Below are 15339 nucleotides of genomic sequence, written 5' to 3' on the forward strand. Positions count from 1 at the left end.
TGGATGTTTGGATAATGTAAATTGAAAATTGTAATTAATTAGGGATTTATGGTTTATGTGTAAATTGGAATTGATTATGAGTTTATAGTTTAAACTTTGTTTTCTTCTAAAATTACGGATTTTGGAAGATGAAAAAAACAAAGTCTTGTTATCAATCTTTTTAAACAAAAAGAAAAGAAGAGAAACATTTGATAAAGTAAATAAAAGTTTAGAATGTAATGGCTCGATATCAAGTTTTTCAAAATCAAAGAGGAGAAATATGCATCCCATGTGTTTTAATTTATTGGTTATTGTATTTCTATTTTTGTTTTGTTTACATTTTCTGAAATACTATAAAAGAATTATTTTTTTTAACGTTACTCTTGATATTAATGTCTTAATCTGCCATAACTATTTTTACCTAAGATATACATATTTAAGATAGTACGTTTTCAACCCGTTTTGTAAAGATCACACACACTCATCCAAATTTGAATAGAAATTGGGGTTAAAAACTTAAAATCAAAGACTTGCCTCATTTGTTGTCATGCATGCTGATCTTTCTTCTTTGTTTATTAATATAAAATAAATTCTCACAATTGCAAACAAGAAGAAAACGCCCACTAATAATAATAATAAGGTTCCATCGTATACATCAAAGACCGATTCTTTCTTTGTTGAAGAATTCATTTTCTAATATCTAATACCCAATTGAATTCTCACCCACTTTCAACTCCCCCTTAATTGACCCTCAATATTCTCTCCGGCATCCACCCTATTTCACAGGTAATCTATTTCATCTTATCTATGGTGTTTTAATTTGATTTTTAAAATTCACTTTATCTTGTTACGATCGATACCCAAATCATATAATACGAGTTCAGTTATGCTTAACTCTACTTTGTTAATTTGTTGATTTTTATTTCATGGGTTTTGCTTTAATTCTCTTGATGGGTATCTGATTGCTGAGAATATGAATATATGATCAAGAAAAATTCAAACTTTATTATTATTATTATTATTATTATTAGGTTTGAATTGATCTTTATAATTGCTTTGGTTGGTTAACTAATCTTTGATTTTGTGGAGTTGTTGTTAATTTACCTTTCTTGATTTAGATACTCAATTTGATATTAGGTCTAACAAATCAAATCATCATCTCAGTTTTATCTTGATTTTTGGTGTTTCATACTTTCATTTGAACAAGTCAACAACAATCTAAGAAAAAGTCAACTCTTTGTGATCATCTAACTTTTTGGTTCTTTTCAGGACCTGTATAATTTGTGCATAATCAAAGTCTGCCGAATAGAATATGTTTGGGCACAGGAAATCTCATGCTAAACAAAACGCAGTTGACTCACGAGTCCCAAGTCAACCTAGCCACAATCCGTTCTATTCCGATGATGAGATTGATAAAAGGTCAACCCGAAAACCGTCAAAAGGAACTTCTGTGACCCCAAATTCAAACACGAGTTTGTTTGATGATAACAATGTTAATAAAGGGACCTCATATGCATCGAGAAACAAATACAAGAACGACTTTGTTGATTCTGGTGGTATGGAGAACCAAGTGTGCAAGAATTGGAGCATTATGCTGCATATAAGGCTGAAGAAACTACAAAGGCGGTAAATAGTGCATTAAAAGTTGCGGAGGATATCAGAGAAAGTGCCACGAACACGATGATTACCTTGCATCAACAGGGTGAGCAGATTAACCGAACCCATATGGCTGCAGCCGATATTGAGCAGGACCTCATTAAGGTATGTAAATGGCTCGGTTTGGTTTGGGCCAGAAAAATGGACCAAACCACTTTACGCGGTTCCAAAGTAACTAAACCGAACTGTAATGAACCAGTTTGATCAATTGTGATTTGATTTAAGAGTAAATCACCAAAATTGCCGTTTTGACCGTGATTATTACCAAAACAGCCTTGACTTTTTAAAATTACCGATCAACCAGGGCGCGTCATGTGTCATTTGGCATAGCAGATTGGATCACTTTGGCACAGAGATTCAACATGGCGTAGAATCTTTTCTTAATAGAAAGTCAAGGGCCATTTGTCAAACTCAATGGTCAAAATAGCTATTTTGGTAAATTTCACCGTGTAACCACTATTTGTTTATTTCAACTGGATTCTTTCTTTTGTTAGGGTGAGAAGCTCTTGGGGAGTCTTGGGGCATTTTTTCTAGGACCTGGAAGCCTAAAAAGGGTCAGACAATAAAAGGACCTACAAACATCAGAGGTAATTAACCAAAATATTTTTTTTTATATAAGGACGTTTGTGTGTTTTACATTGTTAAATTTTTACAGATGACCCTGACCGAAGAAAGGGTAATCATTTAGAGCAAAGAGAAAAACTTGGACTTACAACCGCAAATAAGGGACCATCATCACTCTCAAGAACTCCCCTTCCCGAATCTGCAGACTCAATGCAGAAAGTTGAGGTATTAATATACTTTAACCATTGTTCTTGTGCAAATACAGAAGAAAAAAAAACACTACTTTTAAAGAATCTTGTTTATGCCACCTGTGTTGGCCGTGTAAAAAAGACCAGATGTTTTCAGTGTTCAAGTAACATTAAATTTCTTGTCATTCATTGTAACAGTATGAAAAAGCAAAGCAGGATGATGGTCTTTCTGACCTGAGTGACATATTGGGAGAACTTAAGGAAATGGCTGTTGATATGGGTTCTGAGATTGAAAGGTTAGCTAGTCTGAATACTTGTATCTTATCCGAAAATTAAGAAGCAACATGTGAAGGTTGAATGTTTTCTGAAAGTTATTTTGTATTATGCAGGCAAAACAAAGCTCTAAATCCTCTTCAGGATGATGTTGAGGAGATCAATTTCAGGGTGAAAGGTGCCAATCAACGCACTCGCCGTCTGCTTGGAAAATAGATTGAACCATCTTATGGTTATGTTGTTTCTTATGTTGTTTTAAATGGAAAAAGTTTCATAAGTTTTGGACACTTAAATGGTAATTGTGCCACTGTAAAGCTTGCAGACAACCAATATAGTTTGTAATCCTTGAAACTTGTAATCAGGGCTGCTATATGAGGTCAGTTTCTTTTGGCTGTTTACAATATACTATGTTTCTGTGAATGTTGTTTGAAGAAAAGTTGGCTTTTTGACTTGACGGTCAACAAAGTTTTTGACTTTATAATGTTGACTTGTTTAGTCATAATATCAAACATCTCAACACATAAGACAGTTTTCACTTTCCTTAAGAACTAACTTTTATAGGGTTTAAGAACACTCTTGTAAATTATGAGCTTTAGATTTACTTGGTGTCTTTTTTTCTCAAGAACTTAAGGTAGGTTGGGTAAATTAATTGTGATTAGTATAAAGCTTGATCTTGTTTTCTTGTATAAATGTTCGAGTACGAGATCAAGGTTTGTTAACTCACTTGAATGACCTGTATAGGTTTTCAAACTAGCCCACTTGATGACTTCTATAAATTTTCAAGCGCATTCTTTATTCTCATTTCCTTTTCATTTATTACTACTTTAAGTTAGACATGTACGATTTAACACCGTTATAAACATGTAGAACTTGACTTGTTATTTTAGACCTCTATATACAAAATCATTAAAATAGTGAAGAAAAATGAGTCAATTTTCTAGCCTGAGCTTCCACCTCTTGCTGTTATTGTTATGTATTGTTACTATTGTATGTCACCCTTCACATAAAGCATGCTTGTAACACAATTTGATATTATTATGTTTAGTTTTTTTTTTCATGGAGAAAAACGAATATATAATTGCTAAGAATCACTCTTTCTTGAAAAAACAAGTATGATAAGGACCAAAACCAGAAAGAAAAAAGGCTAGTGTCTGAAATCCAAAAAGTTGCATACCGAAGAAACATCCATGACGAAAACTCATTTTGAAAAAGTCATAAGTCAATAAGCAATTTTGACAAAAAGCAATTTTTTTTTAACAAGCAATCCCAAACACCCTCTAGGAATGCAATTACGACTGAAATTAATCAATAGTCTTAAAACTTTTATTATTGAAACCGAATTACAAAGAAACGATAATGAATTGCACCAATGAACTTGAAATCCTAATTTCTTATTTTATCCCCCCAATTATCCAGCTACTGTACCACTAACGGTTATTAACAGAACTTCAACCCAATTTGCCAGCTTTTACCCCTAATGTTTAGAGAACCTGTTACTTCCAACAACAAATGTCAACTATTAACTATTGACAGAATTAACCCTTGAACTTACACAAACATTGCAAAACATATTAGTGGATCATGAGATTGATTGACTCTACAAGATCCGATACAAAAATTCTTGCAGCACGGTTTCATCATTCCCACTTATATAAAATGTTAAAATCCCATTAACAATATAAAGTTTAGGCAATACACTATATCCACCATTCACTTTCATTTCACCGTCAAGTCAACTCCTTCTCCATCAGTCACCTCCACCATCTATAATATACGATCCATCATTCACCATTCATCTTTTTTTTTTAAAATAATTGAATAACATGCACAAGCCTCCAATGCAGTATTAATAGACGTACAAGACAATAATGCAAGAGCAAAGTTGAATGGTGTGCGGTGTGCAGACCACGCTCACCACCTAGAGACGAATGGTGAGGGGCAGAAAAGGGGGGGGGGGTTAGTGGGGTAGTGTTTTACTCTCACCATTCACATAGCACCTCATCTCCTTGCTCTTCTCCCTTGACCATAACACATGGCCTTATAAAAGTGTGCACCTTGGTTAGAACCTCTAAGGGGTCTAAATGGGTTGGACTTGACTCTTAAACCATTTCAATATAAAGGATTGGTCAATCAAATAATAGATAATAAATGGGTCGGCTTGAAAATAAATGTAACCAACCACTTGCTAGGGTTGTCTGGATTTTAGACTTGACAGCATCGTGCTAATTGCTATTTCGAGATCCAGAGTACATTACAAATCGACTTCATACCCTTAAAAACACTCATAAGGTACTCATATATGTATATGTATAGTATTACTTGATAAAAATGTCTAAGTATTTCCTTTATGTAACTATATTTAAGTTCAATATACTATTATAATGAATCAACAATATCAAACCCGGAGCTTGCATTATATAACATCACTATCAACGGATGTGGTTGTATTTACATGATGCTTTTATACATTGGACGCAGTTATATAAATATTTACCCATTATTTTCATAAATCCCACGGGGCCATATTTGCTGGATGTTTTCATACATCATACATGCTTATGTGTTCTTATAAACTAGGCATGATTATTTTTTATCAGATTTTCATATTGTCATACACCAGACAGTCATAAGTAGTTTAAGTTATCAAATGTTCTCATATACCTAATGTGACTTTGGGAAACCATCTTACTTACACATATCCTATTGAAAGTATCTATATATGATGATGAAATAAGTTGTTTTGGTTCTTGTTAACATTATTACTTTTCTAGTTAATAATTTTATTATTGAGAATATTTCGATATTGTTGAATGGAATATAAACTATTAACAATCAAAAGACATATAGTCAAATGTTATGCATCTCAATTAAGATTCCATAACGTTGGAAAACAATATCCACATGTCACGTGCGGGTCATGTTGACTGGTATTGGTCAATTTCAACAAAAACAAAGAGACAATGAGACAAAATGGATCTTCGTACAACAATTCAATTCAATTCTTTTGTCTGTCTCGCCTCGCCTCGCCTCGCCTCGCCTGGGAGAGAACAAACCGGAATGAATCCCAAATATTATTATTATTATTATTATTATTATTATTATTATTATTATTATTATTATTATTATTATTATTATTATTATCATTTCAAGACAAATTCATCCAAAAAGCTTACCATCATCACATACATGATTCTATGCATAATGCAAACCTCCATGGATCCGCAAATCCCATCTCGCTTTTGTTGATTGTCATTCAACACATTTGTTTCTTTATTATATTAGGGTTTCTTCATTTGCTGGTACGAAATTAGTTGTCCTTATTTCCTACATATTATTATGCACATTTTAATTTGGTTAATATTCTGTATGTGAAAAAGATGCTAAATTTGCAAGGACTTTTTTCACTTGTCATATATGATATTTACAAGATTATTCAAGTATTAATCTTGAATTCTTGATAATGTTATTATGTTTTCTTGGAAGGTTTGTAAAAAAGGTTTCAACTTTCATGTCTTTAAGAAACTTAATTCAACTTTTGTTTTAAAAGCCCTTTAATTTGTCACTTTTTGAACCTTCTTTAAGATATTTGATTAATAAATTAATAATCGCGACACTAATTCTTCTTGCTTATAGGTGATCCATTTGCATTCTTGTGTTCGTCCCAAAAACAACACAATTTTAAGCTTATCTCCTAGTTCAAGTGTTGATGACTGAGTTTCCTGTATTCTTGGAAACCGCAAGATGATCTTTTTATTGTCGAGATGATAATATTGCATGCGGGTTTTATGGCTGACAGCATTTTAGATTAGTAACATGATTTAAAAACATAAAAAAATGGACGAATACAGAGAAGACGGTGATCACTTCCTGCCATCCGAATTTGTAGAGTCAAATCTCTTCATAATATCATGTTTCGTCGCGGGCCTTGTTGGCATATTAACAATACTTTACACTGCTTTTCAATGGAGACGAAACATAAGTCTCAGTTGGACCAAAGCAATTGCAGGAACCAAAAAAGACCCAAAATCAGGCAAAGATCTTGTAGCACCACATACATGGTATCTAGAAACTATAGGTCGCGGGAAAAGCTTAAACTGTTGTGTATGCCTAAAATCCATGTCACCATCACAAACTCTCGGGCCAATGGTATCTTCCGGAAGCTTCATTCACCGTTGTAGCATATGTGGCGCGCTGGCCCACCTCAATTGCTCACCAAATGCTCCTAAAGATTGTAAGTGTGTGTCCATGATGGGGTCAGTCATGTGTTGCACCAATGGGCTGTTAGGTGGACCGAGGTTAGTGATCAGCCCGATGGAGCTTCGTTTTGTACACATTGTGAAGAACCATGTAGTCCTTTGTTTCTTGGGGGGTCACCAATATGGTGTTGTTTATGGTGTCAAAGATATATACATGTTGATTGTCATAGTAGTATGTACTGTGAAACTGGCGATATTTGTGATATGGGCCAGTTTAAAAGATTGATATTATCGCCTCTTTATGTTAAAGTTTTGGGCTTGACATCATCTGGTGGGATCTTGAGTTCCATAACATTTGGAGCCAATGAGATCGCGTCTTCTGTTCGAGCGAGTATTTCAAGTCAAGCTAAGAAAAACAAGCAGGGGAATTCGGTCAATGCAGATGATGGGAAAGTTAGTTTAGGGGAGTCCGAGTCATCAGCAGAAAGCACATCAGATAATAATCAGAAAACTGATGATGGTAATAGTGAAATGGTGAACAAGAAGTTGAGTTATAAGAAAAGTCATAGAGATGAGTGTCAGAAGGTTCAAATGAAGCAGAGATATGAGTTGGTTAGCTTGCGGCCCGATGCACGGCCTCTTTTGGTTTTTATTAATAAAAAAAGTGGTGCTAAACATGGAGATTCAATCAGGCTGCGGTTGAATATTCTCTTGAACCCTGTTCAGGTTTGTACTTGGGGTGTCAATCGTGTTGGTTTGATGGGGTTGGCGGGTTGAATTGTTCTACCCGAACACGACTTGTACTCATATTCAAGTCAAAAACATTAACCTTAACCCGAACGCGGCCCATTTAACTCATTTTTCTAAACGTGTCAAGCGGTTTGGCAGGTGATAATCAAGTTGTAAAGTTGTAAATGTGTTAATTGAGTTGGTGGATTGTAAAAAAATGGGTTAAACGGGTCATTAACTGGTTAGTTTGTCAAACTGTTTAAGTAAACGGGTTAAACAGGTCAACTCGAACACGACCCGTCTAATTAAATAGGTCACAACCCGAACATGACCGGATGACCCATTTAATCAATTTATCTAAATGTGTCAAGCGGGTTGGCGGGTAATAATCAAGTTGTGAACATGTTAATCGAGTTTATGGATTGTAAAAAATGGGTTGACATGGTCATAAACGGGTTAGTGGGTCAACCTGTTTAACTAAGCAGGTTGGCGGGCCAACATGTTCTTGTTTAACTAAACGGGTTAAACAGGTCGACCCGACCACGCCCCGTTTAAGTAAACACCAAAACCCGTTTCTTGAACAGGTAAGATATACCATCCCAAAACCTGATTATTTTGGTGTCATGTTTCGGGTCAGGTTGGAAATTACCTTTTGATCAAAACCTGATAAATTTGGTGTCATGATTCGTATAAAACAGTCTTAATCAAACTTCTTTCATTTCTTGTAGATTTTTGAACTGAGCTCAAAAGAGGGGCCCGAAGTCGGCCTTTATCTATTCAGACGAGTACCACATTTCCGAGTGCTCGTATGTGGTGGGGACGGTACAGCTGGGTGGGTACTGGATGCCATTGAAAAACAAAACTTTGTATCTCCACCACCCGTTGCCATTCTACCTGCGGGAACCGGAAATGATTTGGCCCGTGTTTTGAACTGGGGTGGCGGTTTAGGTTCGGTTGAAAAGCACGGGGGCCTTTGCATGTTGCTGCAATATGTGGAACACGCTGCAGTAACGGTTCTTGATCGTTGGAAGATTTCTTTTGTTAACCAAAGAGGAAGACCGCTTCGTTCCCCAAAATTCATGAATAATTATCTCGGTATGTCACATCTTTAATATGATGATGATAGATTTTAAGATTTAATGGTCACTATTATTTTCTATATTTATTGTAGGGGTCGGTTGTGATGCGAAGGTTGCTCTTGATATTCATAATTTGAGAGAGGAGAATCCAGAGAAGTTTTATAACCAGGTGATCGTGTTTTTCTGCATTCAAGTTAACTTGCAATGATCAGTTTAATAAATGGTTTAAGTTGGTTTGATTGCAGTTTATGAATAAAGTTTTATATGCTAGAGAAGGTGCAAGGAGTATGATGGACAGAACATTAGCTGATTATCCATGGCAAGTTCGAGTGGAGGTTGATGGTGTTGAGGTTGAGGTTCCTGAGGTTAGTTCAATTTTTTATGTGGTGACCATGTGAACCCGTTATGGAAACTCACAGGGCTCACCAATACCCTGCTTGCCGAGCCAGTTATTTTAACTTGAGACCTCGGCTAGATATCTGTTTCACATATGACAAATCTGGAATTGTTGTAATTGTTATTTTAATTTTTGCAGGATGCGGAAGGTGTTCTTATTGCGAATATTGGGAACTATATGGGCGGTGTGGACTTATGGCAGAACGAAAATGAAAATAATGATAATTTTGATCCTCAATCTATGCATGATAAGATGTTGGAAGTTGTAAGCATATCAGGAACTTGGCATCTTGGAAAGCTTCAGGTAACTTGTTTGTCTTTCGTTTGGTCAATGCTAGATGTGGTAATTTTGACCCGTTTAATTATGGTTATGCGTGACAGGTGGGGCTTTCTCGGGCTCGCAGGCTTGCACAAGGGAAGACCATAAAAATACATCTTCTTGCACCATTGCCAGTTCAGATTGATGGAGAACCATGGTTACAGTCTCCATGCGTATTGACTATTTCACACCATGGACAGGTACCCTCTCATGAAGCTGTTGACATAAATGAATATTAACAAATCCTTAAAGTTTGTAAATTTGTTGTTGCAAAAATGTTGTGGGTTTTGTTTGTTGGTGCAGGCTTTCATGCTGAAAAGAACAACTGAGGAAACACTTGGTCATGCTGCTGGAATAGTCGCTGATGTGCTGGAAAATGCTGAAACAAATCAAGTCATAAATGCTTCTCAGAAGAGAGCTCTTCTTCATGAAATGGCACTTAGACTGTCCTAGCACTACCATGGACCACCACTCCACCGCCGCCCGTTGAAGACTTTGTTTGTAGATGGCAAGAGGCCGATCTTTACGGGTAGAAGTACTGAAAGCCATGGCATGTTTTACTGTTGATTGTGATGTTTGTGTATCTGTTTGTACTTGGTATTTTATAATTTCAACTTGAATTTTTAGAGGCGGAAATGCTAGTCTTGTGACCATTTGCCAAAGTCTTGGCTTAAAGAAGTAAACACAAACTTTATGTTTACATAAAAACAATATGTCATATGATGGGTGTCCTTTAAGTAGAGATTGAGAGAAGAGAAAGCTGAATTTTTACAGTTGTAACAATTTTTTCGCCTCATAATTGTGATTGGAGATTTGGAGTTGTGGTTCTTCAATGCTCCCCTCTAGTCGGATTTCAATTCCCAGGAACCTATCTTGACAATAAAGTTGTGTAACATGTATCGCATGTTGACGAATAATACATAAGCCAACTGATCTTCCGATGAAATAAATGGTATGATAATCCTTTGTTTCTCTTTCATTAACCTATGATCTACCTCAAAATGTTTGGCTATGCGATGTTGAACTGGATTGTAGGAGGTACTGATTTCACCCTTGTTATCACACAATAGTCTAAATGCTCCGTGGTGATCAACTTATCAACTTTTTTTATCCATAGGTGCGTAATTACTATTTTTGCAATGCTCTTGTAGCTTCAGCCCTTGATAATGTACCAACTTTTTTTCAACTTGAGATTACTAGGTTCCCGCTTACAAATGTGAAGTACCTTGACGTGGTGGATCTTCGAACTTGATGTGCATGCTCACACACCAACACATCTTTGACTAAATAGAACACTATTGCAGGCGTAATTTCAAGTACTCTACTAAGTGCAGATGTGTAATTGTTACTAGGTTTATGCATATCTGGCTTAAGATTCGCACTGCACAAGGCATGCTTAGTCTTGTATATGCCAGATTGCCAGGTATATTCAGTTTGCCAGCTAGATCTATCATTTGAAGATTAAGGTTTATCATCATTCAGGTTCTAGTGATTAGGCGATATAATGTGTTTTTACTTTGAGAGAGAGATTCCTTTCTATAGTTTACTAAATCAATTCTGGTATTATAGCTTTTTATCTAAACTCGCAACAAGTTTTTTACATGTCATTTACATAGATAGCCAGCCAATAAGTTGATCATTCTTTAGTCTGCATAATTTTGTTGCTAGACGCAATCATATCTACGCTTAGCAGTTGCTGAGAACGTCTCTTTTAAGTATTATCTCACATGTGGTTCAGCAGTCAACATCCACCACTAGCCATTCTTTAAAACCTTCCGATTTTGAATGATCGAACTACCTCAGAGTTTCAAAGGCGCATCATGTTGGTGGCTAGTGGCTACTATGTCCTTTAAACATTTCGGGTTCATGTTTTACACCAAAACCAAACTAGATTTTCTTTTGGCGCATATTTTGGCCCAAACTCGATATAACGGATTGCACAACTCGACATGTTACTAGTCTCAGCAAACATGTAAAAAGGTTAACTTGAGTTTGATAACGACCAAGCTCAAATTAAATAAAAAAACAAGCACACAAAAATTGATCCAAGCAAAGTAAAATAACCTCAATACATAAAAATATAATTTTTGGAAAAAGAGCAATGTCAAAAGGCAAAAACAACCTTCAAAACGAACCGAAAAGTAGGCATAGCAGAGAACAGATTCACCAGTAAACTAACTCTAGCACAAGCCAAAATAAAGTTAAAACCTTTGTGATCATGGATGTGCCCACTACAATCTTCATCTTTAATGAATCTCTCAAGCAGTAACACCTACTCTTCCTGCAACTTGATCAAGATCCCTTCGCCCGTTCGATGTAATTTTCCTTCCACTGGTACACAATATCACAACTCACAATATTAATAATACAGTTTAAAATGCACAACAAAACAAATGTTCAGATAATTAACCCCTTAGCGTCAAAGTCAACAATATTCATGGTCTGTAACTGCTGAAGAATGTGGCGGGCAACACCACCGCTGCTCTTGCTGAAGTGAGGTGGAGCACTACCGTTCCTCTTGCGCCCTCCATAGATTCTCTGAAAGGCACCAACACCAAGTCCTCCCCTCAAGTAAATCTTTCTGGCCATGGACGCTTAACAATTCAACACATTTCAACAAACAATGTCATCAGCAACGGAAGGTTTAACTTTCTTTTCTGAAATATGGAAATCAAGCTTACCAGCTCTGATGTAGTACCAATCGGGATCATAGGGTGCAAGCTCCTTGAAAGTAGCGGTCTTGACAATGTCGGTCCAGTGTGGAAGCTCCATCTGTCAACAGATAAAAGCAACACAGCACATGAGCATAAACTGCCTATAAGTACTAGAAAGCAACACTATATAACAATACTGTGCAGTATATTGTAAAAATGCAACGGCATTGTTTTCTACACATACAGACAACTTATGGTTTATCAATGGCTATCATTAACAAATCAAAACAGTTAACTTTAACTACACAAAACAAAAAAAAATAATCCATCAGCGTCTGCAGTTAGACAAACGATCCAGCCTCTCAACCCCGTGCTAATAAAATGACATAAAGTTAGACTCAAAAGTATGCCTGTGGTAGCTAGAACTAAGGCTGTAAACGAACCAAACGTTCAGCAAACTATTCGTGAACCGTTCGGCAAGAAGTTCGTTTATGCTCGTTTGTTTAATAAATCAGCGATCATGAACAAGAAATTCTGTTTGATTAGTTAAACAAACGGACATGAACAGAGCCCGCATTCGTTCTACTGTGTTTGTGAGCGTTCGATAATGTGTTCATAAACGTTGTTCATGTTCATTTGTATATGTTGTTCATGAAAGTTTTTGTACATTTAGCCATTTTATCTAAACATTTTAAATTCTTTAATTTATTACCTTAACAAACAAACACAAACATAATATCTGGTTTGGTAAATGTTCATGAACACATTATTTTATTAACAAACGAACATGAACAAGGCCTTGTCCGTGTTGGTTCGGTTCGTTTACCCCTAGCTAGAACTCAGTAAACCTAAGACATCTCAATCACATAATAACAAAAATAAATTAGTATGTTTAAAACTCCAAATAATCACTAACTAAAAAATGTATAACTCTAATTAACCCGAATAATTCACTTTTTAATACTAAAATGCTATAAAAGCAACAATATAAACATAAAAGATCAACAATTAAAAGGAAAATGCAAGCAAATTTAGGGCTAAAGCAAACTCAAAAGTAATAACAATAGAATAAATCAGCAATCATATCATTCAGCGATCAACGAAACAACGCATATAAACAGCAATTCGGTGATATAACAACGAACAAATCAGATGCAGTTCGAGATCAGCTATGAATGAACGGAAAACAAGAATAGAAATAAACCTTGCCGGATCGCTTGAGGTGAGCGGCGTAGGCCTTGACAAACTCATGAGGTGAGACGTCTTTCACGGTTCTCGCGGCAGTCTCCATTTTGCAAGCTGATGCTTCTTCTGCTACGGCGGCCGGCGTGACTGTGTGCGAGTGTAAACAAAAGTTGTTGCAGGTGTGTTAGGGTTTAATAGCGGTATTTGGGTTGGTTTCAAGGCCCATAGTTTTACATTTTGGTTCAAAGGCCCAATAACTTATTTCAACTTTTTAAGTTGTGAGTGAAAAATAAATTGGAATTGGTATACTGTAAATGTGTTAATGAGTTAAATTTAGTTTTTCTACATTTGATTTTGATTGTATTAGACAACGGCAATGGCTTGGTTTTGAGGCCGGTGTAGCTGTTTGTGACATTACTCCCCATTAATTGTATCGATTTTAGCATCTTGATTTTAATTGTAAACTTGAGAAGCTTCTCATTGGTTTCAAGTTAAGTGTGATACATTCTTTCCTAAGAATAATTCAAGAGTCTACGAAGTAAGGATCGGAGATCTTGTTATCTCCTGTTGATATATCATTAAACTTCCTTTTAAAGATAGATTTACCATGTATTAATGGGGTGGCGTGTGTTGGTTTGGGGTTGGGGGAAGGGGGGAGGGACATGAAGCACAAAAAGATGTTCTTTTATTACTTTCATCCTAGCATTAAGAGGCACTTTTGTAGTATATTTATTTTAAATAAGGTGGCATAGCCGTTTATAGATAAATAGTTCGGTAGCCTACATTGACTTTGAAAGCAATACCTAAAAGATGATAAACAAGAATTGACTCCTTAAAAATTTATAATATTTACCCATCCATCAGCCAAGATAAAAAAAGGAAAAGAAAAATACAAACTCAACTAACTTTAAGAACATTCACAACATATCAATCAAACTCTATGCATCACTAAAATATAAAAAGAATTTAAGAATTTTCTTTTTCTTAAAGTCAGTTTTCTAACCTTAAATTATAAAAATTTGTCACAGTAACTTTTTATATATTAATAACTATTATTCATCCTCATCAAATTTATATGGGTGTGAAATAAAACTTGAAAAACATAATTTTTAGTTAAACTATAGGGTAGAATATGATGGAGGAGACACAAATGCTCTAAGTTTACTTTAGTTAATAGTTTGAATCTCTTTAAAACTACTTTATATATCATAGTTTATCTTAAATCGTTTGCTTATGTCAAACTTTTTATGTTTATTTTATGTCTCCAAACAACTTAAATGCATAAAAAGTAAATCAGGCTTTTGATAGAATCGTTCACATCTTGTTTTCCCCAACCCAATTTCATATGACCAGTTTTATGCCTCATCCAGGTATTCCTATATCCATCTATGCTTCCTTCACCGATGGAACCAAAATCAAGCCTAGACTAACTTGTTTATAGTTATTTTTAAATTGATTATAATTAAAAAAACACATGTATATAAAATATAAAAAAATGATTAGTTTCTATTAAACTTTTTTTTAACATATTTAAAGCAAAGAGTAAAAAACAGAGACATGAGTTGTAAATGTATATTTCAAAATGTCAAAGCGATGGCGGATATTTTTCATTGTAAGGCGGGGGAAGTGCCGTTTTTGTATCTTGGAATTAAAGTGGGAGCTAATATGAATAAAATTAACAATTGGCAAAATGTGGTGGATATGTTTGACAAAAGACTAGCATTGTGGAAAGCTCGTACTCTTTCAATGGGCGGTTGAATAACGTTGATTAAGGCTGTTCTCGAATGCCTTCCAAGCTACTACTTCTCCCTTTATCAAGCCCCGATAAAGATTTTAGAGATCCTTGAGGCTAAAAGAAGGAGATTTCTGTGGGGAGGAAGTGAGGAAAAGAAGAAAACGTGTTCGGTGGCTTGGAAAAGAATAACCTCGGCCAAGGAAGATGGTGGGTTGGGTTTATGCCCTCTTAAAGATTCTAATTTAGCGTTTTTATCAAAATGGTGGTGGCGATTCAAGGTGGAAGAGGATAGCCTTTGGAAAAAGGTTATAATGTCCATTCACCATACGCCTAGATCGTGGCCGATCATTTCCCACAACAAAAGGTTAAATGGTACATGGGACAAA

The 15339-nt window shown here is 35.5% G+C and overlaps 1 protein-coding gene and 2 pseudogenes across 3 annotated transcripts; 2 read left to right on the forward strand and 1 right to left on the reverse strand.

Annotated features, from left to right (window-relative positions):
* The first annotated feature begins 559 nt into the window (after nucleotides 1–559).
* LOC143559126 (SNAP25 homologous protein SNAP33-like) lies at nucleotides 560–3040 on the forward strand (annotated as a pseudogene). Its single transcript, XR_013139881.1, has 6 exons — nucleotides 560–765; nucleotides 1249–1740; nucleotides 2130–2222; nucleotides 2291–2424; nucleotides 2586–2683; nucleotides 2777–3040. The product of XR_013139881.1 is annotated as an SNAP25 homologous protein SNAP33-like (transcript).
* A 3213-nt stretch (nucleotides 3041–6253) lies between these two features.
* LOC143559129 (diacylglycerol kinase 1-like) lies at nucleotides 6254–10086 on the forward strand (annotated as a pseudogene). The gene is made up of 7 exons (XR_013139882.1): nucleotides 6254–7582; nucleotides 8314–8680; nucleotides 8757–8833; nucleotides 8910–9029; nucleotides 9200–9364; nucleotides 9442–9579; nucleotides 9683–10086. The product of XR_013139882.1 is annotated as a diacylglycerol kinase 1-like (transcript).
* Nucleotides 10087–11430: 1344 nt separating this feature from the next.
* Nucleotides 11431–13416, reverse strand: LOC143559128 (small ribosomal subunit protein eS19x-like). The gene is made up of 4 exons (XM_077047800.1): nucleotides 13238–13416; nucleotides 12061–12151; nucleotides 11790–11973; nucleotides 11431–11710 (listed from the first exon to the last, which is right to left on the reverse strand). Exons 1-4 carry the CDS (start codon nucleotides 13322–13324, stop codon nucleotides 11638–11640), a joined length of 435 nt encoding a protein of 144 aa, XP_076903915.1. The 5' UTR covers nucleotides 13325–13416; the 3' UTR covers nucleotides 11431–11637.
* Nucleotides 13417–15339: the final 1923 nt, after the last annotated feature.

The sequence above is a fragment of the Bidens hawaiensis genome, unplaced genomic scaffold (genome assembly GCF_021521415.1).
Source record: "Bidens hawaiensis isolate Kalapana, Puna unplaced genomic scaffold, B.hawaiensis_p1.1 tig00019700_1, whole genome shotgun sequence".
NCBI lineage: Eukaryota > Viridiplantae > Streptophyta > Magnoliopsida > Asterales > Asteraceae > Bidens > Bidens hawaiensis.